The sequence below is a fragment of the Rhipicephalus microplus genome, chromosome 2, assembly GCF_043290135.1.
Source record: "Rhipicephalus microplus isolate Deutch F79 chromosome 2, USDA_Rmic, whole genome shotgun sequence".
In the NCBI taxonomy this organism is placed as follows: Eukaryota; Metazoa; Arthropoda; class Arachnida; order Ixodida; family Ixodidae; genus Rhipicephalus; species Rhipicephalus microplus.
The window spans coordinates 61,753,565-61,777,365 of NC_134701.1; the positions used below are offsets into that span (position 1 = coordinate 61,753,565).

At 43.9% G+C, this 23,801-nt stretch overlaps 1 protein-coding gene across 3 annotated transcripts in view; it reads left to right on the forward strand.

Moving 5' to 3' along the window:
* The first annotated feature begins 2,557 nt into the window (after positions 1–2,557).
* The window catches only part of LOC119170881 (lysine-specific histone demethylase 2), a 215,402-nt gene continuing 194,158 nt past the window's right edge, over positions 2,558–23,801 (forward strand). For 2 of the 3 annotated variants that reach the window (XM_037422162.2, XM_075886484.1), the window contains exons 1-2: positions 2,558–2,651; positions 5,747–5,956. In XM_037422162.2, coding sequence (XP_037278059.1) covers positions 5,769–5,956 — 188 coding nt within the window. In that variant the 5' untranslated portion in view covers positions 2,558–2,651; positions 5,747–5,768. Of the gene's footprint in view, positions 2,652–2,847; positions 2,957–5,746; positions 5,957–23,801 lie in introns of those variants that run through there. The other variant, XM_075886483.1, reaches the window with a different exon arrangement.

Here is a 23,801-nt window from a genome sequence, read left to right on the forward strand (position 1 = left end):
TTGTATGGGCCACTTCCACTAACGTCAGCTGGTAACCGCTGGGCCATTGTTGCTGTGGACCACCTCACGCGATACGCCGAAACTGCCGCTCTCCCCGCGGCTACAGCGAGCGATGTGGCCTCCTTCCTGCTCCAACGATTCATGCTGCGACACGGTCCACCTCAGGAACTGCTCAGTGATCGAGGCCGCGTCTTCCTGTCTGAAGTCGTCGAAGCCATTCTCAAAGAGTGCAACGTTGTTCACCGCAAAACTGCTGCTTACCACCCGCAGACGAATGGCCTCACGGAACGCTTCAACCGTACGCTCGGCGACATGCTTTCCAAGTACGTCGCCGCCGATCACACAAATTGGGATGACATTCTACCCTTCGTCACCTACGCATATAACACCGCCCCTCAAAGCACTACTGGCTTTTCACCTTTCTTTTTATTATATGGAAGGCACCCGTCGCACACCATCGACACTATACTTCCGTACAAGCCAGATCCGTCCGAGTGGGCGCCTATTTCTGCTACAGCCAAGCTTGCTGAAGAGTGTCGAGAGCTTGCAAGGACATTTACAGCGCATGATCAAGAGCGGCAAAAAGCTATTCGCGCTGACGCCAGCACTACTGCGCCCACGTTCCTCCCTGGAGCGCTCGTCTGGCTCTCCATCCCTACTACTGCAACTGGCCTATCTTCAAAACTATTGCCCAAATACGAAGGCCCCTACCGCGTCGTCAAATGCACTTCCCCAGTCAACTACTTGATTGAACCCATCGAACCATCTTCGGACATGCGTCGTCGAGGACGCGACATTGTTAACGTGGAGCGCCTCAAGGCCTACCATGACCCGCTCATTGTAACCAGCTGTTAGGTCGCCAGGCGGCTCCCTTTTCGTACCCGGGGTAGTTGTGGTAAAGCCTTTCAACAGTGGGTCGTCCTCTGCAGCGCCTTCTAGTGGGTCGCCCTTTCCATAAGAAGAAGAGCAGCTCGCGCAGAGAGTCGATCCCCGCTTTGACTGTCGCTGTCGTGAATCATCGCTGAGTGTCGGCCAATAAACCACTTAACAATATATATATATATATATATATATATATATATATATATATATATATATATATATATATATATATATATATATATATATATATATATATATATATATATATTAAATTTTACCCATGCCCACTTATGTTTCTTCATTCTGTGCCTTTCTTGTGAGTTATGTCGCTAGTTGCAGAAACTAAATTACTCGGTGTGAGATTCTAAAGTCATGTGAATTTTAAGGGATGAACAGATGAAGGGAATCAATATATCAGTTCAATTTGTCATATATTTTTCAGCATTATGTTCCTTATTATAGCGCAGGCTGCCGCACTGCTGAACAATAAAACTTGTGCTCACTACAGCTGCCCACACCGCATTTCTGATTACGCTGCTTTAGGTGTATGACCATCATATTTCTATTTATCAGCATAAGTTACATTATCAACATTTAATAGCCCTTTCTAGGTTGTGGTTGGCCTGCATGTTTGCCTGTGTTGCACGATCGTCACTAGACAGCACCTCGGAGTGCCTTTAGCCGTGAGGGCATAGTAAACATATGTATCAATATATTGTAAACTCGCATACAAGCGAAGTTCGGTGGATGCACCGAGAATATTTTGTCACGCGCGCACGCGTGTGTGTGTGCGTGTGTGTGTTTAGATGTTAGAAGAGTGTGCGAAGTTTCAATAGAAATGTTCATCCTTAGTTTGAGTATGTCTAAGCACACGTACGTTTGAAGAGTCACAATGTAATATGCTTGAACTTGGCCTATCAGATCTTGGAACTGTGTCTGACTTTTACCTTGAAAACTAACCTCTGCTTAGTGAAAATTATCGTAGTGATCGACTGCGGCGAGATCTGTCCAGGCGGGTACAAGTATTACCACCACTGCAGCATCAATTCCGACTATTGATTGACATGTGTGGTCTAACGTCCCAAAACCACCCTATGATTATGAGATACGCCGTAGTGGAGGGCTCCGGAAATTTCGACCTCCTGGGGTTCTTTAATGTGCACCCAAATCTGAGCACACGGGCCTACAAGATTTTCGCCTCTATCGAAAATGCAGCCGCCGCAGCCGGGATTCGATCCCGCTACTTGCGGGTCAACAGCCGAGTACCACCGCAGCGGGGCATTAATCCCGTTGCAGACGAAAGTGTGAAAATGTGGAAGGGTAAGCTCCAACCATCTCCCTCTCCCCCCACCCGGGCCCACCACCTTGGCGCCGCCCCTCTGAACATGTAGCCGCGCCTGCCGAAGTATCAGCTGAGTGGCTGTTGTTTTCCACCAGTTCTTTCGCAGATCGTGTCTTCGGCTGTTCGGGTACAGTGTTCTTGCAATCAACAGCGCTGCCAACGTACGAATTAGGTAAAAAATACACGCCTCGCGATGCACAGAGTCCTCACACTATTGTTCCGACAATGTCTGTCATGTTATGACTTCAAATTTCGCGCTTTTCCGCACAACGCACTTTTTTTTTTTTTTGGTCGTTGTCAAGGGGTGCACGCCGTGCCGGCTTTTCCTAACGTCGCAAATAACCAACATGGCGGCACACTCTGCTTTGACTCCCGCGTTGGACGCCGCATCGGTGTTGCCGCTGCTTTCTTGATCAAGTTGTGCCTAGTACGTATTCCTCGCTAGCGCCCATGTTTCTAACAATACTGCTGTGGGAGTCGCGTTCATTAATGTAACTCTCGTGTCGGAGCAGCGCGCGCGATAAAAGAGGATGAACGCGTTGCCGCAGACTCCGGTTTTCTTTCTTTTTTATTTCGTGTCTTCGCGCGCTCATCGGCGCGGTTTATTTTACTTCTTTGTCTGGCCAAGATGTCCGAACACTTGACGCCGCGAAAGTGGTCGTAGCCGACGCAACGCACGGAGTGCCGCGAACGCGACAAACAAAAACGCGGCCACCGCCGCGCTTTTTATGGGTATTGGTCGCAAAGCTGGCCTGTCAAAAGGCGCTGCTTTTCTGTTTTTACATTGATTTGCTTGCATCTGTTTCTTTCTTTGTTTTTTAATTATTATAGTCACTAAACGTGGTGATGCTAACACGTATTTCGCCATTGCATCTCTGTGTGCGCATTTCGAGGGCCCGAACTTGTTGGTTCTTTGACCTTCTCGGGCGTTGACGAACTGGTGCCAAGACAATGCGCCCAACATCACGTACATTTGTGTCGCTCCCTGTGGAACAGGCCCGCGACTGAGAAGCCTGTGGCCTCAAATCCCTGGCTCCGTTCACTTGAGCGGCCTTTGCTTTGACCGTTGACCAGTGCTGCTGGCGTTTTAGACGGGCGCCCTTGTTTTTTAGATCTCTCTGAACGTGCAGCACCGGTCCGCGCCGTGTTGTAGAACTGTCACCAAACCAATACTCGGCGAACTCCCTTCTTTGCTCTGCAGCAGCTTTGAAAGTGCAGTCACTGAACTGTGTGGTCTCGCATCACACTACTGTGTACCAAAGGGTGCGCACGAAACTTTTTCTACAGTGTGTTCACATTTAGGAGAGCTACTGTATAATCATGCCCAATACAGACACCCCAAAAACATAAGAAACCGTCCTGCATACTGAAAAAACGTTAATGGAACTGCAGAAAGTGTGGTTCTGCCCAAGGAAAGCCCTCAACATAGCTGTTATGGAATACGGGCCACCAACTGTGGTCCAGAGGACTGTGAATTAGTGATCGCTTGACGGGTCAAATTCAGTGCTGCAAAACTATGTGTCATGTTCTATAAGTGTGTGTCTGCCTGCTATCTTCAAACACATGTGCTGATAAAACACCATGGGGCTGTGTAAAATTTATTTTTACCATTCGAAGAAAATGTTATAAAAGTGAGTGTAATAATTTTCGAACACTTCTCTGGTTTCAAACACTGTGTGATCTGATCTTATAGCCCCTGTGCTGCATACAGCAACGATAACTTCTTATAAGCAACCATTGAAAGGTTTCGAAAAATCTTGTAACTGCTTTCTTAGCACTCATGTGATCATTTACTGTATTTTTATTTTTGGTTTGAGGGCGATCCTTGGGTTGCTTAGGTAGCAGACAGGAGATGTCTCCTTATCTGATAAACTATGCACCATTGTGGCTGAAGGCGTGGTCTCCTTACAGAGGACGAAGTATTTTTATGTCCGTGTGCATTGATAAAGGCAACGTACGGCAAGGTCTGGGATGTATGTGGCTGTCTCCAAACCGCTTTGAGCTACGATGTTCAGGCAGTGTTGTGCTTGCTTTATTGCTCTTTCAACAGTAGTTTGACGAAATTATGAATTGTGAACATTGAAAGAGGGGTATTCTTGCTTTTGTGAGATTGCAAGACACAAAGAACTATCAGACAGCCAAGTGAACATTGAACTGTCTTGGTTTACTGTGATGCACATTCATAACATCACTTTTTTGTGGTTGTTCATATGACTGACTGTATGTCTTAATGGGAGAAGATTCATTGCTATTTTGTTGCTGCCTTTGAATATAACTGTTACATGTGGACAGTATGACAAGAGTTAGCTTCCATAGGTGTGAAGTGATGGCAGCTTGTTCATGTTCCCCTCATTGGACAGACTGCAGAATATTTACCCAAATATTTTATCGTTAGAATGCAAAGCACACGGAGAACGAATAATTCAGAAAATCTCCTAGGGAGATGACTGACTGACATATTTCTGGCAGTGTAGACAATCATTGTGCCCTGGCAATCAGCTGATACAAAGAAAACAGGAATTCAATATACAGAAGTCGGTAATGTGGACTACATAATGTCGGTAGTTAAACTTTGTGCCATGGTTTTAACAATGGGTGGAACGGAGTTTTACAGGAAAATTGAACTTGTAAAGGTAAAGGAATAAGGTTGAGTTGTCTGTTGGAATTTTTTCACACGTTAAATGCGCAGTGCTCACAGAATGAATTGCGACGTGAAAATGTCAAGCATAACAGTCATTCACTATGGCTTAGGTTATCCACATGGTGTCACTATAAATCTGGCTGCTAAACATAATCTCGCCTGTGATCCAGTGTGCGAGACAATAAGCTGATGCCAGACGAACTGTAGACGAGAGAAACGAAAGTATGCGTGTTACTGTGAGCTCACCTGCTTCATTCTATCAGTGCTGTGTGTGCACACATGCATGTCTACAAACACACACAAGATATACGACCCTCTCTTCTGAAACAAAATGCTGGCTGTACCCTTGTTGATGAAAAAAGAGAGGTCAGGGTTATTGGGGCTAACACTGATGAAAGCGAAGCTGCACTCACCTACGACTTCAAGGCAGTTTTGCCCACAGAACTGTGATGCATCTCCCCTCAACCTGTAAAGGACAGGAGTTCTAGCTGGTTTCCACTCATACAGTAATAATTTTCTTGGCTAATGTAAACACTGTGCACCGTAAGAGCTAAATGTCATTGCTACGAAAAGCAGTTTGGCGGAGCAGCAACGTCATAATCCCTTACGAAGTTTACTAAAACGCTCGAGTTTCTGACCTTTGACCAGCGACACAAACATTGGTTTGTATGGGGAAGTAGGCTCTCGGAAAGTTCGAGAAATGTTTGATGTCCTGAAGAGTGAGCTCTGTTGGATGGGGCACTTACGTAAATTCTTTTCAGAAGGGTTAGCGACGGCTGTCCGCCGACTGGACACAGGTTATAACTAGGTATCGTGTTGGGTTGTTTCTTAGTCACATTCTGCAGGCCATGGCAGGAGACTGTGCTTTTCTTTTCTCGTAGGAGGGCACACGGGACTGGCAGGATGCCCAAGCGGGCACGCACAAAGAACAACGGTGAGGCAGCGCCGCCTCCACGAGCCTCGCCGCGGGTGGCCAAGCGGCAAATGTTGAGCGAGCAGTCGTCCGACGAAAACCACACGATGGTGCGCAAGTGTGAGAAAGTGAGCTGCCAGGAAACTCGGCCCACCTGCTTTGCACGCACGTCCAAGAGGCAAGTGCTCTCCTCATTCATTAACACGAATTATAAAATGATTATAATTTTACAATGATTTTAAAAGGCAGGGCGTGCAAACACAAGCAGTCAAGATGCCACGAATGCCTAGTAAAGGCCAACTGCAATGAAATTTTACAAGGGCAAAATTGGCTCGGAATGCATAATATAGGTAAACAATGATAATGAAAGTGTAAAAGCTTGCAATCGCGTATTTCATTTATAATCGGTGCTCTAACTGTCAGCTAACAGATGACATGGAACTCTAGCGGTGTGCCTGGGCAAATCGGACACAAACAGAAATGGCGTCAATTACTGCTCACCACCGCTCGTGAGCAGACCTCCCTACAACCGCATCCATTCTTTTTCTGCATCACGCGCTTCTACAAGTGGATAGTTCGGAGGACTGAATGGTTTTGTTGTACGAAAGGTGGGGCTGTAGGCTGCTGGAACACATGTTATGGCCGGAGGCCAGCTTTCACGCTTTTTTGAAAAACATGAAGCTCCAAAAGATGCGGGTTGTCGGAGTGAGGTGAAAGGAATGACATGTATCAAAGAGCATGGTGTTTTACACAGCGCACTTCAAAGATTAATATAAGCACGTCTGATGTGTCTCTGCCCAAATACTGTCGAAACTGAAAAGACGTTAAATCCTGACGCAGTGCCTTCAAGATTTAGCCACTGCAAACACAACAGCAGCAAGTCCCAACCGTAGTTTGGAGAAGCGCTGGAGACGACATGTATTCGTATTAGGCAGCTTTAGTATGGCAAAAAATGCCTGCGTTAGCTCATTACGTTCACTAAATTACAGCGTAATGCTACTCCAAGGACAAAACCTGTGTAATGATTACGCATGAAGTGCTACACTCACTGCGCCATCTATGATAGTGTAATCAAAGCTCCAAAAGCTGATCGGCTCGCTTCTATTTGCGAGCAGTTAAAGCGGGGAAGCTCAACAGAAATGTTATTGTGCTGAGTTCGAAGCGATTTTTAAGCCTATAAATGTATTATAAGAAAACAAAATTGTGCTACGATAGGTTTAATGTAATCTTTAGGGTGCAGTCAGACAAGTGTTCAAGAGAAACGCAGGGATGCTTTTGCTAGACATGGGTGTGTGAAACAAATCATCGGTATTGAAAACAACGCCGTCTTACCATCCGTAGTCTATTAACAAAGCAAGAATATTTGAAGCATAAACGTGCGGTATCATTCATTGTGAACCAGTGACTTCACCAAGACAACAAGAAAAAAACGGTAGGCGGAAGCAGGTATCTGTTATTTAGATGCGTGCTTTAACGAGCTTTTCACAGTTATGTATCCTTCACTGTGCATGTTTACATAGTTTTTTTTTTTTTCGTTAATATTTAAAGAGGAAATGCAGAGGTGCAGCCACGAAGTGCATACTTCGGAACACAGAGCAGACGATTCGCCTGCAGTCGGTCTGTTGAGCGGCTGTCTAGCTAACTTCCAGTCAGCTGTAAGGGCGTCATTTTTTGTAGTTTCGGTATCGAAAATTGTGTTGTTGGTGAGCGTTTTTATTTGGTAACTATTTGCATTTCGAAAGTGAAATTTGGTAGGCAGCATTGTCTCCAGCTACACTGCCTATAAATCAGCTTTTTGGGGTGTGCACGATTTTGTTGTGGTTGGCCTTTAACAATTGAATAGGCGCACTGTGGCAGAAAAAAGAAAGTCACAAAAACTTCCGTGCTCATGCCTGTGCAATAAGTGAACCTCTCAATCTGACACAAGTGGGGATCTACGTTCAAGATAACTGGCATTTGATTTTGTCTTTACGGAAGTCAATTAACGGTTGAATAATGCATGTTCTACGCATGTAGAGCATGCACGACATTTAAAGCATGCACAAGTCTGTTATCGGTATGCCAACCAAGTGATATCGATATGCTGAGCTTCGGTCATCAGATGTATTTCTTCACTTCTCTGCCGACACAAAACTGCACATTCATGAAATTTCGGTGTGCACTTACACTCTCAGCAGTCTAAAGATTGATTAAAAGGTTAGCGATCTCTTGTGTTAAAAAAAGGTGTGTACCTTGGTCTTTCTTTTCAGCCCTCGTGCACCTGATCAGTTGTTTATGGCATCTTTTTTGTGCCCATGTTTGCACACCCTATAATTACGTACTCCAACTATTGTTCTTTGTCCACCTCAGTGGTGTAGTGGTTTAAGTGCTTGGCTGTCGAGGGGGTAGCATTCGGATGAAGGTGAAAGGCCAGAGGCTTTTGTTTCATGCAATGTCAGTGCACATTAAAAAACATCACATGGTCCGAATTTCTGGAGCCTTTACTACAACACCCCTCAGAATCATATCCTGGTTTTCGCACATAAAACCCCATATATTGTTTATTACAGTGGTGAGAAACCTACGCCAATTGCCCCAACGGTAAAAACTGCGCCATACAGCTCCGAAATCATTTTTTGTCAGATTGTGCCATTGCTGCGCCACAAGGTAGTTTTGGAACCGAAAGTAATGTTGACACCACATATAGTGAGCAAATATTACATGATCGTCATCATCTTGTACACTTGTGCTGCTGCAGAAGCACCGAATTGGCGGATTAATTATTAGAACTTCCGCGGTGGTGACTTATGTGGTAATTATTGGGGAAGAACGATGGCAATGTGGGGACTACCGAAAACCGCGCCAGTAGAACTTATCGCGGATAAAAAGCCTACGTGTGGGGCGTAGGGACGCTTTAAACCCACTGTACGCTTTTAATAGCGGGCAACTACCTGAGAGCACTGAGGCACCAACGCTGCTGCCTCAATCGTTGTGCGAGATTGTGTTCTGGGTTCACCGCTTTGCAGAAGCGAAAGCAGCTCACTCTTGCGGAGTTGAGCATTGTGGATTGCAGGCATTGATGGCGAGCGAGCAAGCGTAGCACACGCTTTCATGTGGCGACAGCTCAAACGCACTGCCGTCCGCTGCAAAAACTGCTGAAGCATCGCTTGCAGAAAGCTCGCATCGTCGCATAAACACAATGTGCTTCTCTCCACATCTGTGCACGGTGTGAAGCAGAGTGTGTACGCCCAGTAGGCGAAGTGCTGCATGCAAGTAGCCAGTGGATGATCGGCTCCCTGCGACCGTACGGCGTCTAAAAATCTGCCAGTTTTCAGTAAGTAGCAGACTGTGACACACGTTTATCACGGACAGCCGAGTATGTCTGTTTCATCACTATGTCAATAGCTGTGTGGACTGCGTATCTTGGACTCTGCAGTAGCTTCAAAATGGTCTTTGGTGTCGCTGCCGCGTGCCGTCAAACTGTCGTGCAAGAATGCCAATCATTTCTGAACATTGGGAAAAGGAAAAAAATGGCTTCATGGTTGGCACTCTAGGCGATATTTGCTGTGGCACTCTATTTTTCCTTCTTCAGCCGAGATGGCTCACCTAAAGAAATGTAAATTGGTACTTGGTTATAGGCGTGCACACGAGGGGGCGCACGGGGGGCGAAAGAGGGCGTAACGTCAGCTGTATACACATAGACATGGCAGGAAGGCAGTGCGACAAACCATAACCCTCTCCCCTTGAAAGGAAACCTTGCGCACACCTATGTACTTGGTGGTTAATGCATACTTCATTTAGTGCGCAGTTAGCTGCATTCCCGGCAGGTTGTTGGCATGCATGTACATATTAATGAGGTTTTACTGTAGTGAGCCTTGAATGTGTGTGTGCGCAGTGCTATGAGCTTTATGCTGCAGCGAGCTTGTTGGTGCAATATCTTTCGCCATCTTAGTCACCGCTTGTGTACACAATCTTACTTGTGTACATACTCGTACATATGTTTATTTTTGTGCTTATTTCATGAGCTTGCAGCTTTTGTATGAATGATTGCTCTTTGAAGGAAAGTTAAACTCAATTGAAGCTAAATTTTCTTCCTCTATGTGTGTAAAGCCCGTGTGGGCTCTAAACACAGACATAGCTGCTCTGAAAGCAGGTTTTGCCTGCTCCAATGGGTGCTCCAAAGTTCTGAAAGGCATTCCCACAACTGACTGCTATTATTACTATTATTATTAATATAATATTATTATTACTGCATTTTAGCGTCGCTTATTCACCATCTGTATGGAGTGCTTTGGTGGAATTTTTATTTTTGCACTTGCTCTATATTCACACCTGCTCCTCTTAATTTTCTGCAGACCAGTGGTGAAAGTGGGGCTTGTTCTATTTATGTAGCACACAGGGATCAGGCATTTTTGTGTGGACGGGATGCGCAAATTTTCATTTTGCCTAGCCATATACAATTTCCCTTGAAAGACAATCATGACAGCGAAATTGGGGAAAGGAAATAGTCCAATTTAAGTACTGTCTTGTCATGAAGTTAAAAGACATGATTAATCCCTCTGTCATGGAAATAACGTAACACAAAAGTGAGAAATATTCTTACAGAAGACGTAGTTCAGTGTTTGTGGCCCATTGAACAGAGCTTGCACAATGCCTATTATTGTTTAGCAGCTGTAGCACTGTTTGGCATGGATTCACCACCATCCCAGTGACTTGCTTCAACGATAAATGATTAAACAAACCCTTGTGGTAGCAGTAGTAGTGAGGGCGAATGCAGTACAACAGCCAGAGAAACATTGCTGATTCGATGCATAACTAATGCGAAGGTCGTCTATCCGCAACATTTGATTAAGTTACAGTAAAACCTCGTTAATTCGAAGCCACTGGGGCCACGAGAAATCTTCAAATTAAACAGGTTTTCAAATTAACAGAACATACAAAAACTGGGATGCAAGGAACTTCAAATCATTCCAGGTAATCGGGGCTGATTTGCTGTGGTAGCAAGCAATACCTGGTCTTAATTTAGCTTAAACACGGAGGAACGGAGGGCTTTACTGCTGCCACAGAAAAAAAAAAGAAAAGAACAAAACACTGTCGTGATCAACTGAAATGCGCGCCAGTGCAAAACAAGACGTACTTCGCTGCAGCATAGTAGTGACGCGGGCAGCATGTTGCCGTTCCTCGCTGCGTCAGCCCATCATGATGCGGCCCATTCTTTCTAGTAAAACAAATAGTTTAATAATGGCTACTGTGACGAAATTCGCGATATGTTTTGTTTGGAAACTGTGTTCGTTGAAGATATTGAATTAAGTTTTAGAAGTAGGCGTTGCAAACAAAAGCTTCACCAGTAGTGTAAAGTGCGCATATTGCTAGAGCAGTCGGCCATCGAAGGCTTGCATATGGCATGAATTTCGCCAAACGGTCCTTTATTAAATAATTTTACAATACCAGAAAGAATGAGTAAATCGTGACGTGCTGACGTAGCGAGAAGCATGCGATATGCTGGCCACGAATCACTGCTGTGTTGCACTGAAGCACGTCTTCTTTTTGCAGGCCCTCGTCTCGATTGACCACGAGAGCGTTTTTTTTTTTTTTTCCTTTTGATGCCCTGGAAGTAGCAGGACTGGGGTGCTTCATCTGCCACTCATTAGTATAGCTACGTTACATGGCCTTGTGGCTCTTAAGAGCCATCTTTTCCATAGATTTGGGGCAGAGTCGGGATCACGAATTGTCTTATGGTACCCAAACTTTTTAATTAAAGGGGCAGATTGGTGTTAGACATTATTTTGTTTATTTATTCAGAGATCTTGATCAAGCTGCACAGGATAATGCAGTTCTTTCTGCTGATGTCGAATATTTAGTTAGTTTTCCAGTAACTCATCTCGTTCCTAAGATAACCTAAGTTCACCCCCTATTGTTTAAGGCCGCCATAGAAAAAAGTGCTTAATTAAAAGTGATATTTAAGATATGCCAATATAGACTAATGACTATAGATTGAAGGTATGCAAGAGTTTTTTGTTTTTAGGCCTTTATTGGTTATTTTACAGCAAAATGAGCTATTTTCAAAAGCAGTTGTTGTATTATAATTTTAATGAGTAATTAATTAAAAAGGCTTGTGCTCCTAAATTCTGCTCCCACACTTGCATTCTACACACATACAGGTTTGCATTGCAAAAAGAAATATTGTTGTACCTGCCCTAGCTGCAGGGATATTGAGGCCTCAAAATTGAACAGTCGTAAATGTACTTCTTTGAGAAAAATGGGGAAAAAAAACTGAAAACGCTTAGCTTCTTCAAAAAACAACAATCATGGTGTGCATGTTTTGCAGTCTTATAAAGTTGCTCATATATTTGTAGCAGAGCTTCTAACACAGGTGCTGGCAAATTATAAATAAGCCTCGAAGTCTGTTCCCATTTTTTTAACAGGTTCTGCGTGGTAACAGCACCAAGAATCTGGACAGTTGAATGACATTACAAAGAAATTTTCACTTTCATGTGTGTGCAAATTTGCAAAGATATAGCAAAATCCTTGTAGAAACCAAATATGTCAATCTTAAAAAATGAACTTTTTTGTCACTTTTTGGTCCCAAAGACCAGTCTGCCCCTTTAACCGAACTGGTGCTGACCGTCGCTTCAAATTGTCCGCTCAGACTTGTATTGCGAAATACGGGGCCGCTCAAATATTTAGTACGAAGCGGGATTTTGAAATAACAGAGTTTGAATTAATGAGGTTTTACTGTAATTAACGCCACAGCCGGACTAGAGGGAAACACAACGCGCGTCGTGTGTCTCCTGTAGCCCACCTCAATTTTTCTCAAGGTCGGGAATGCTGTTAGGCTATGGTAGCGAGGCAAGCGGACGTCACAGACCTTTTTTAATATAGATAGATGCTATTATTGAGGCTGATGCTTTACAATGAGTGACCTAAGGCTGCCATCATGTGGTGTGTTATGGCATCACCGGAATTTCACTTCACTTATTGGAAATGTGGTCATGATGCATTACTTCGCAGTCATAATGGATTACTCCATTTAACCGCTTCCAGACACTGACAGCACCCACCGAACAAGAGCGCTGCAAGAGCGAAGTGTTATATATAAAGGAACGTTTTTAAAGCCTACCGAGTGTGTGACGGCGGGGCAATAGATAGCGTGTCCGGCATCTGTTGTGCGGAGCGGACCAAGAAGTTGTAGGTTCGACTCTTATGGACGGAACATTTTTTCTTTGACAGCTTATTGTGTCCATTTTTTCTACTTTCCGTTACAGAAATATGTCGATGAAGTCTTGGTGGACTATGGCATAAAACACTTTTGTGTTAAAAACATACAAGTCTGTAGATGTTGGCATTAAAAAGATTACCACGGACTCACATTGGAGGAACTGGTCCATGTGCCTATAGTGTAATCACTGGATGAAAAGGCACACAAACTTTGTGCCCCACCGCATGAGATAAAAACTGTCAGTAGCCCTTCATCTTTTTGCCATTGAAAGATAATAGTTTTTCATGATTCTTGACTAAAAAAGTGTGTAATTTGCACAAACGAGAGACAGCTAGGAACAACTGAAGTTGCACTTCTGTGACTAATGAGTATTCAAGAAGTCACTATTCCAGAGAAAAATCACTATGTCAGTTTTTTAAGGTGCAACAAACAAATACTGCCCATGACCAAAGCTTACCGCTGCACACCTGTGGATGTGGAAGGAATAGCTATTGTGCTCGTTAAACAAACTTTGCCATAAAACTGAATGTCAGTGGTGCACGCAAAAAATTTCATTTCATCTCTACATGACAAAAGTACTTGCTGAGAAAAAAAAAAGTTTGAAAATGGGCACATTTTTCACACATGTACACTATGCCACAAATGTTTTATGGCATTGACCATTTAGGTCCTGTTTGCAGGGCCATGTATTTACAAGAACCTTTGGGCGTTCGGAAAAACATTGCATTTGCTTTGCTCTATCATGAAACGTGCCCCAACTGCAAGTACATAAAAATGATGCATCCATGTGATGTCTACTTGCTTGTTTGGTGAAGTTTTAAGCCATAGTTCAGTCTTTCAAGAGGTAAGGGACACAAATAGTGCCAACGATATCATTCTGCACCTATGATGGTGGACAGGCAATTCGTGATTTGGTGGACAGGCCCAGCCCCAATGACCTAAACATGATACTCGATTGCCTATGTGATTAAGGGAGTGGCCCCACTCGTTTATTTGGCAGTGTTCTTCCAAGGCAGGGTCACTGGCAGTTCATGGCTTTAGTCGAGCACCTGTTGCTGCAGGCATTATGTAGACCCATATATGAGTGAAAAGGAAATGCCGCCGACTTCCGAAGTTGTGCGCAATGCAGTGTTATGCACACTTGGAAAATAACCTGTCTTCAAAATGTGGAACTTTGAAGGCACAAAATAAGCTCTACAGGATATCTGGAAGAATTGAATGAGGCAACAAGTGTTGATGGGCACTCATGATTTTTTTGCACTCAGTGTTACACTGATTTTTAAGAAATAAAACTAAAGTAGGTGGACAATATGCAATCTTGTCTGTCATTAATATTTGCCTTAGTCTCCTTGACTGTTAACTAAATTGATACTTGTCTTTAGCCCTTCAAGGAGTTATGTACACAATTGTGTACACCACTCGTTCTTGCTTTTTTTCTTAACTGATTTGCACAAAAAATTTGAAGTACAGTACAAAAGGAAGACACCTGGACAGTGCGGTGTGTTCAGATGTCTTCCTTTTGTACTTCAATTTTTTTCATGCAACTCAGTTAAGATAAATTACCAACTCGTCCAGCAGTCCGTGCTTCTAGTTTTTGCTATTTTCATCAAGTAGAGGCTAAGAAAGAGCGAGGTATATCGTACTTTGGGTGAATTGAACCCCTGCATAATGAATTTGACTTCATTTAACCTTATTTCACAGTGTGCTGGTACATATGATCACTTTTTGAAGGCACTAAGACGTTCGACGAGTCGTGCGACGTGACGCTTCCTGCAAGCAATGTGAAAAGCAGATTTTTCTTTGCGTGAAATGGACATAACCAAAATGAATTAGGACTCAATTCCTAGCATGAGATTTTACTCTATGTTAAAAGTAAGCATCTATGACTTCAGGGTAAAGAGATATTTAATTACAACTTAATTTGGATTACTTGAAATAACACTCATAAATTCAATAACCATCTTATTATTGGTGTTGCAATAGAATATTGAGTGCCTGGAAGTAAGGTTGTAGTGGTTTGATGCATTTACAGACACTTCTCCATACGTGGCATCTGAAAGGGTTCATGTCTGTTTATTAAAGAGGCCATGACACCTAGTTTGTGATGATAATCTGGTTGTGTGGTCCCCACCAACCGCAGCCGCCATTTCGCCATGATGCGTGTTACGTCATGATTGGCCCGGAGTGGGGCCATCATCTTCTACACAAGTCTGGGCTGCTGCAAAGCATTCATTTTAAGTTGTAAGCTGAAGAAATCTAAAATACCTTACTTTCACTTGCAGCTGACCACCGAACGATGTCATTTGCCAGAATGCAGAGAGTTGCGCAGCAAGCTACTTGTTGCATCATGGCTCAAGCTTGTTACACTATTACCGGGCTCTCAGGCAGCTAATATTTATAAAATGATTTGGTCATAAATACAGTGCTTGACCAAGTTTACTAAAATTTTGCCACCTTGTTTGTGAATGCTCTAGGATAGCTCTATAGCCAGCGACTTTCAGTGCTGGTTTTGTACGTAACTATTGTTTTAGAGTCTACTTTTCATATATCTGTTGGTATAAGTAATGCTGTGCTTTTATATTTTTCTGCAAAACAAATTGTTGGCTGACCGAGGAGTTTTAAACAAGTTTGGAGATTGCAAGCAAACACACGTGGCACATAGGAAGCAGCTGTATTCGTAAAGTGCGAAATGTCTGCATGCACAAAAACAGTAGAAACACCACCCTTGCTTAAGAGGGTGTGCAAATGACAGTTACACATGATTTCTCCTCAGAACGTTCACTGCTTAGAAGGTGACCATAACATGTCACTATAGTTCTTCATCCTATGTGGTACATTTAAAACCCGCTATAAGGAAATCAGTGGGGAAAGCAAAAAATGAGCGAGTAACTGTAAATGTCACATTTTCCTTGCAAGAACTAGCTTGATGTGCTTCAAATGCCGGCGTTGCCAGCGACCACGTTGATGGCCTTCAGTGACCCCTAAAACATTTTATTTTGATTTGAAGTGGCTTCGCCCCGGCCACAGTCTTGGCAATAGATATCTGGTACCGCCACCAGGCCAACTGGCGCTCGCTGTTGTTACTTTACCTCGTCAAACCTGCCTTGCAAGCGAGCCAATGCGTCACCTAACCCCACAGTGAAAGAAAAAAAACATGGGTGGGAAGGGAGCGGTAAAGGTGTAGTGGTTGGAAAATTTCATGGCTTTAATTCAAACCTGCGCAGAGAATGCTGCTTAAGCCACCTTCGCTGCAATACACCAGTGCCCTGCAGAAAAGCATGTAAATGTAGTTGGAGGTCTGCTCATAGGACCGTAGCCAGCCAGTCTCTGGTAGATGCGTGGAGAGCAGCCGGAGCTGTTAACAGGAACTTTCATTTTATTTACAATTTTTACATTTTTAAGGTAGCGTTATTACATGATGGGGGTAGCATCATGGCAGGTCTCGATGGAAGATTGTTGGGAGCTTCTGGGAACTTGTCAGAACCGTTTCAGCACTCGCATTTTATGCCCTGGTCCTCCCAGAATTTCTTGCAGGGAAAACTATTGAGGCCAGGACAGTCCGATGAATATGCTCTTTTCACCTCCTCCCCCAAAAGGGGAAGGTGAAACACCACCTCCTTCTCAACCCACGAAAGAGGGAAGAAGCATGCCCAGTTCGTCCCATGGCAAGGGAGAAAACACTGCACAATACCCAATGCTCACGACACAGCACAGCACGAAGACGTAGGGTTCTACGTGCAGATCAACGCTGTAGTCCGTTGCAGTGATGAATGTGCGGCTCCGGCCAGGCCAAGGTTTGTGGAAAACGGCAGCATGAAGGCACCACGAAGATAAGGGAAATGCACCCGAACACTGATCCCAGGCGCTTGGCTTATTGTCCGGTGCAGCTCAGAGATGACTACCATTTCTAAGTCGTTTTTACTGCAAACAGCCGTCAGTCAGCCGGGCATGTTCAAAGAATTTTACGAGAGAGACAACTGCGCTGCAAAATTTGAAGTACTGCTATCGTGTTGTTGCCGCTTTTGGCGTATCTCTGGGAGTGCTGACCCAGAAGGAATCAGGGTAGGCTCAGCCGCAACGTCTCACTCTCATGCGTCCAAGCGGCACCTAGCCAGGCAGGCCAACCATAAAGTGCCAACCACTGGCACGTGTATGCACGTGCCTACACGTCAAAAGCGTCTAGTCGCGCCTGTGGAGGAAAAGGGCGCACAACCACTGGCACGGGTCAACCGCGTTGACGCCCACGCGTCCAAGGTGAATGCACAATGTTGCTTGACCTTTTGGCTTAGAACTGTCCAAGTTCAGCACAAAACGGCACGTTCCTAACTGGAGTGGGTTTATATGTTTTAGAAGATATGAGAACACATTAAAAATTTGATAGTGCTTCACCCACCACAGTTTAGACTACTTTAGAAGTAATTGACATTCCAGTGCCCAAAGTAACTACTGCGGTATGCACCAGAAATCAGCGTCGGTGTGTGCGCCGCTCCCGCGAATGAACATGCGCGTCTAGCATACTATACGTTTATCATAGGCATGTGCAGAGTTCTCCTTAAGGAGGGGGGGGGGGGCGCAAAAGTTTGTCGCAGTGCCCCTCTCAATGTAGGGGCTGACTTAGCACCCCCTCCCTATTATATTAATTAATATATGGAGTTGACATTGAGCTCCCCCCCTCCTCTCTTCGGTGGATGAGGCGGCGGCTACCCTCCTGATCAGGTTTACAAACCACCGGGTTTCTATACCTGCACTACTAAATTTATTAACAATATCTTGAATATGCTGGTACCTTCAGTATACTTACACATCATATTTTATAGCATTCAACTTAATAATCACGCCTGAAACTTCATGATCTGACAGATTTAAGTTAGTCATAAGACTACAATTGAGGCCAGAGTAGCAGGCTTTCGGTTGATGTGTGTGTTCGAAATATCCTCTAACGCAACAAAGCACACCTGGTTCTTATTGATACAACAGAAATTGGTCATGAGATAGGAACCAAATACTGCGTAGAATGCCTTCGGGCATTTTCCATAGTCGAAATGTGCTCTAATGCAACTAACTGTGCCTGACACTTCATGATGTGACAGATATTGGTCATAATATTGCAACTGAACCTTGCATGGAAGACTTCTGGACGTTGTCTTTAGTCAAAGTATTCTCTAAAACGAGAAACGACACCCAACTGTTCATGAAGTCACAGATATTGGTCATAATATTGGAACTGAACCCGGTATGGAATGCCTCTGGACGTTGTCTTTACTCGAAGTATTCTCTAAAACGACAGGCGACACCCAACTGTTCATGAAGTCACAGATATCGGTCATAATATTAGAACTGAAACCTTAATGCAAGACTTCTGGACATTGTCTTTAGTCAAAGTATTCCCTAAAACGACAGACGACACCCAACTGTTCATGAAGTCACAGATATCGGTCATAATATTAGTACTGAAACCTTAGTGCAAGATTTCTGGACGTTGTCTTTAGTCAAAGTATTCTCTAAAACGACAGACAACACCCAACTGTTCGTGAAGTCACAGATAGCGGTCATAATATTGGAACTAAACCCTGTATCGAAGACTTCTGGACGTTGTCTTTAGTCAAAGTATTCTCTAAAACGACACCCAACTGTTCATGAAGTCACATATATCGGTCATAATATTAGAACTGAAACCTTAATGCAAGCCTTCTGGACGTTGTCTTTAGTCAAAGTATTCTCTAAAATGACAGACGACACCCAATTGTTCATGAAGTCACAGATATCGGTCATAATATTAGAACTGAAACCTTAATGGAAGACTTCTGGATGTTGTCTTTACTCAAAGTATTCCATAAAACGACAAACGACACCCAACTGTTTATAAAGTCACAGATATCAGTCATAATATTGGAACTGAACCCTGTATAAAAGGCTTTTGAACATTGTCTGCAGCCGAAATGTTCTCCAATGCAACACCCACACCCTACTCTTCATGATGTGACGGATTTAGGTCATGAGGGTGTAATTGTGCCCTGTGCGGAGGGCTTTTGAATAAGCGTATTAGAAATATCCTCTAATTCAAGCAACCGCATCTGGCTCTTAATGATACAACAGATACTGGTCATAAGAATTGAACCAAGCACTACGTAGAATGCCTCTGGGCATTTTTTGTAGTCAAAATATGCTCTAATGCAACTAACTATACTTGAAACTTTCATGATAAGACAGATATTGGCCATAGGACTGCAACTGAACCTTGTATGGAAGACTTCTGGACGTTGTCTATAGGTAAAGTATTTCTAAAACGACAAACCGCGCCTAACTCTTCATGAAGTCACAGATATCGGTCATAATACTGGAACTGAACCCTTCAGGAAGGCAGCCAAAATGTTCTCCAATCCAATAAAACACACCCGACACATCATGATGCAACAGTTATTAGTGATCAGATTGGCAACGAGCACAGCGTGGAACACTTTCGGATGGTATATTTATTTATTTTCAAATACGGCAGCCCAATGTGAGGCTACTACAAAAGTGGCGTACATATATACAAAATGAAAGGATTTAAATAGTAAATAAAAACTACAGATTTAAATAGGCCAATGTAAACAAATATCAATATCCTTGAGTGCACCCCGGTAAGAAATCAGAGAAATAGAACATTATTTTAATACAAGTGCCTCCAAAAAGCCAGACACACTGGTATTAGGAATCAAACCAAGTAGATCAATCCAGTTTTTTTTTTTATTGAAATAGAAAATAAACGAAGGAGTTTTTGTCACCGTTACTTGGCGACGGCTACCCCTTTCCACCTAATTGGTACAAATAAAGTTATGAAAAAAAACTAACATATATACAGTCCTACATGGGTTAGAGCAAAAGTTCTCCTATATGGGCAGAACAAACACGTAGACGACACGCTCACTTTTAACTTTTGGCCGCTCAGTATTCGTCACAAATCTTCGTTTCTTCGAAGAACTGTTGCAGCACCTTCATTGCTTTGCCGTTTGTTTTGAATGGCCATAGACCTAGTATTTTATTCAACCCGAATGGTCGCTCAGGATCTAACCTATGCAGTTCTTGCTCTAGTAGCCTTCGGTGTGTGTCGTGTTTCGGACAGTCGAGCAAGAGGTGACAGATATGCTGGTTGTCGTGGCCGCATGAACATGCTGATGATGTTGCACGATGAATACGAAGTAGGAAGTGCTTGGTGTAAGCAGTTCCGAGTCGTAGGCAAATGAGTGTGTTGATACGTCTGGGGAGGTCACTGTCTAATTGGCGTTCAAGATTAGGATCAACAGAATATAGGATCGATTCCTTTGTTTTTTCTGTGAACCAGGTAGACAGGCATAATTTACGTTTTGTTGTTCTTAAAATTCTATTTGCATCATATTGAGATACTGGAATGAGGCACGTTTGCGTAGAATTATGAGCGGTTTTCGCCAACTCATCCGTCATTTCATTCCCCTTAATTCTGCAGTGACTGGGGACCCACTGAAATGCCACTCGATGATTCCACTTCGTAGCTTCTGAGAGCTCTTATAGTATAGCGTATACTATACACACATCAATGTTTCTTGAAGTCGCACTTTCCACACATGCTAGCGCTGCCGCAGAGTCTGTAATTACCACCAATTTTCTTGGTGTCGACAGTTTAATAAAGCTTATGGCTAGCAAAATCGCTACGAGCTCCGACGTTGTTGAAGAAGAGAGGTGGCCCAACCGACATGCATATTCTTCGTGCAATTCCGGAATTATGAATGCTGATGTCGCTGTCTCTTTTGGTGACAGAGCCGTCAGTGTACACGTGAGTATATCCTTGGTACCTGTCAAACAGATGATGTGATGCCAACTGCTGAGCGGCAACAATTGGCACTTCATGTTTGCTTCGAAGTCCTTCTATTGACGTTTCAATAGTTGGTAGCTCAAGCAGCCATGGAGGGTAGTTTTGGTCCAGTGGCCAATGTGTCGACACAGGAAGCCGGGAAATGTACTGTTGGTACACATGGTGTATTTGCGCTCCAGCACGGTTCACGATGTTGGATATGAGCAGATGGGAAGGGTGTTGCGTGACTAGACGAGAGAGGTGCCGACATGTCTCCACATTTCTAATTACTTTAAAGTTGGGTTCTCTTGCCTCTGCCAGTGTCAAAGAACTTGATGTTGCCTGGGGAACCCCCAGACATATGCGTAAGCTTCGTGCTTGTAACAGCTGAAGTCGGTGTAGCGATGTCAGTGTTTGATAACCTTATTTAAACGTGTTAGAGAGCACTACAAATGACTTCTAAGCTGGATGGTGATTGCGGATCAGTGCTGTGTTGAAGGCTTCAACACTTTGCTGGTAGTTTAAATATCCTTTAATATCTACAAAATGCATCTGACACTTCTTGATGAGGCAGACATTGGTTTTGAGATTACAGCCAAGCACTGTGGCTTTCACAGGTCATCAATTGTCAAAATACCCTATAATGCAATAAAGCATGCCCAAAATTTTTGATGGGACAGGTGCCGATCATAGGATTGCACCAGAGCACCGTACAGAAATTCTGGCAAGTTTTCCAACAGAGCTAAGCTGTACATGCTTAAGTGCACGCATATATAATCCAAGTTAATGCATATATTAAAAAAACTGAACAGAAATGAAGCACTCCTTGGAAACACATACAAATATTCAATGTTCAAAACCATTCAATAATATCTTCAGCTCATTACAGTTTGGAGGAAAAGATAGATACATGCACAGTTCTGAAAGGTCTCGTAAGTCACATCAGGTACTTTTTGCATTTCTTCTATACAAAGTGCTGTACAGTACTAGTGCACCTTCATTCATTCTGTGCATACATGTGGTGATCTTCTCTTCCAACTATCGTGTCATCGTGTGCAGCTGATTTCAAATCAGGTGCTTCTCACAAGGTTTTCAGTTATCTGTCCAGTTGTAAACAAAACGCGCGTTATATTATAGTAAACTGTAAAAGGACGGAGAAGCGCCATTGTATGCGTATAGCTATGAGTATCACAATGAACTATAAGTTAAGAATGTGTGTGTTAGAATGCCTCCAAACAACGTATGCGCTACTGACCGTGGGAGAGAAGCAGAAGAAGCGAAAAGTGAAATAGCAGACAATACCAGCAGCACTTAATCATGCAACTTTCTTTTTCGATCACCACAGCAATGCACGCTCGAGTTTCTGTCTTGTATGTGAATGGAAATGAGACCGCTGACAGCTGAATGTTTCAGCGTTGGTGGTACCCGACACGAAGTCACCTCACACTTACCAACCAGCGCACGCTTGTTATTAGCTTGGCAACACACAAAAACGATTTACACCGAAGCCAACGAATGTTACAGCGTCGCACAATCCGCGAATACACTTCTATTAGTACGTACGTTTTCACATCATCGAAATGTGTTGGCTAGTGCAAGGTTCGCTTTCGGCGATGATGAATACCGATGTTGAAAACAAATACAGTGCAGATAAAAACTCCTCCGTATGAACTACGCGATGTTTTGGGCGTCGTGTATGGTGTCTATGTTGCGACGGAAACTACCGTAGAGTTTTTTCAGCCGATGTTCCTCGCATGTGCTGGTTCATACAAACTAGGCGGTAGAGGCCTGCTCTGGATGCAAATGACACCACTCCGAATTGCCTCCACGGTAGGCGAGGGCTCACGCTCAAACCTTCGAACCTTCGAAGTCTGTTTACACTCGTTTTTAGCACATAAAGTCACAGATCAAAACACAAGAAAACCGGCATGCTTTCACTCGGCCGACGATCGCACTCGGGACCGGCGCTAGCATAGCTGGCCGGCATTTGCTGGATTTGTCGGCGTCGCTAGAACTCGGCACGAAACCCCGTCACGCTGGTAGCACTCGCAGTCGTTCGTCGTGTCGTTGTCGTTCTAGATTACGAAGCGGTCATTCAGGAACGTTTGGAGCAGTTTCCGTGCTTGCATCCAGCACTCGGCTGTGCCTTCGAAGCAGTGGCCATTAGAAATAACGTTCCGAGGCATGGCGGCCTCTGGTTGGTTGGCGCCGCTGTACGCGTGGTGGCGTAGCGTACGCTGGCAAAAATATCAAGCCCGGCTTGATCCCTCGTGCCTCCTCGCGTATGCCTTTCAGACGCTGACGCCAAGAGGCGCATTTGACGCGTAGACGCGAGCATACGCGTGCCAGTGGTTGGCACTTAACACTATTGAGATTTGAAAGGTGGGGACAGTGCAAGTCACGGGGCACTGACTAATTTCATTCAGTTATTCATGCGTTTGTACAGCGCATAATTCTGAGTACCACTATAATTACTGACGTTTGAATAAGCTACTGGAAATCATTTGCAGTAGTGTATGACATTTCTCGTTCCGTAAAACAAAAACAAAAACTGATTGTGCGCCATTTATTTTTCTCGCCAACCCTACTCCTCGGTTCTTCACATCCTGGAATTTCAAGGTCGGGAGCTTGGCAGGTCCATATTCAAATTTGCAGAGTCTGTCAAATGATTTGACAAGCTCAGCAAATGCTAATATGGACTTTATCAATGGATGTCATTATTGTTTGCTCAGTGGGGTGACTCAAAAATTAGGGGACCCTAAAGCATTGCCTTTAGGCAACGCTTTACGGTCCGCTCATTTTTGAGTCAAAAGCTTTTGCGAATTGCAGCTGCAGAGGCTGCATTTGCGATGGCGAAAATGCAGTAGGCTCGTGTGCTCAGACTTGGGTACACATTAAAGAATCCCAAGTGGTTTAAATTTCTAGAGCTTTCCACTGCAGCGTCTCCCATAATCATATGGTGGTTTTGGGACGTTAAAACTTATGTATCAATCAATCAGTGGAGTTCGGAGTGCT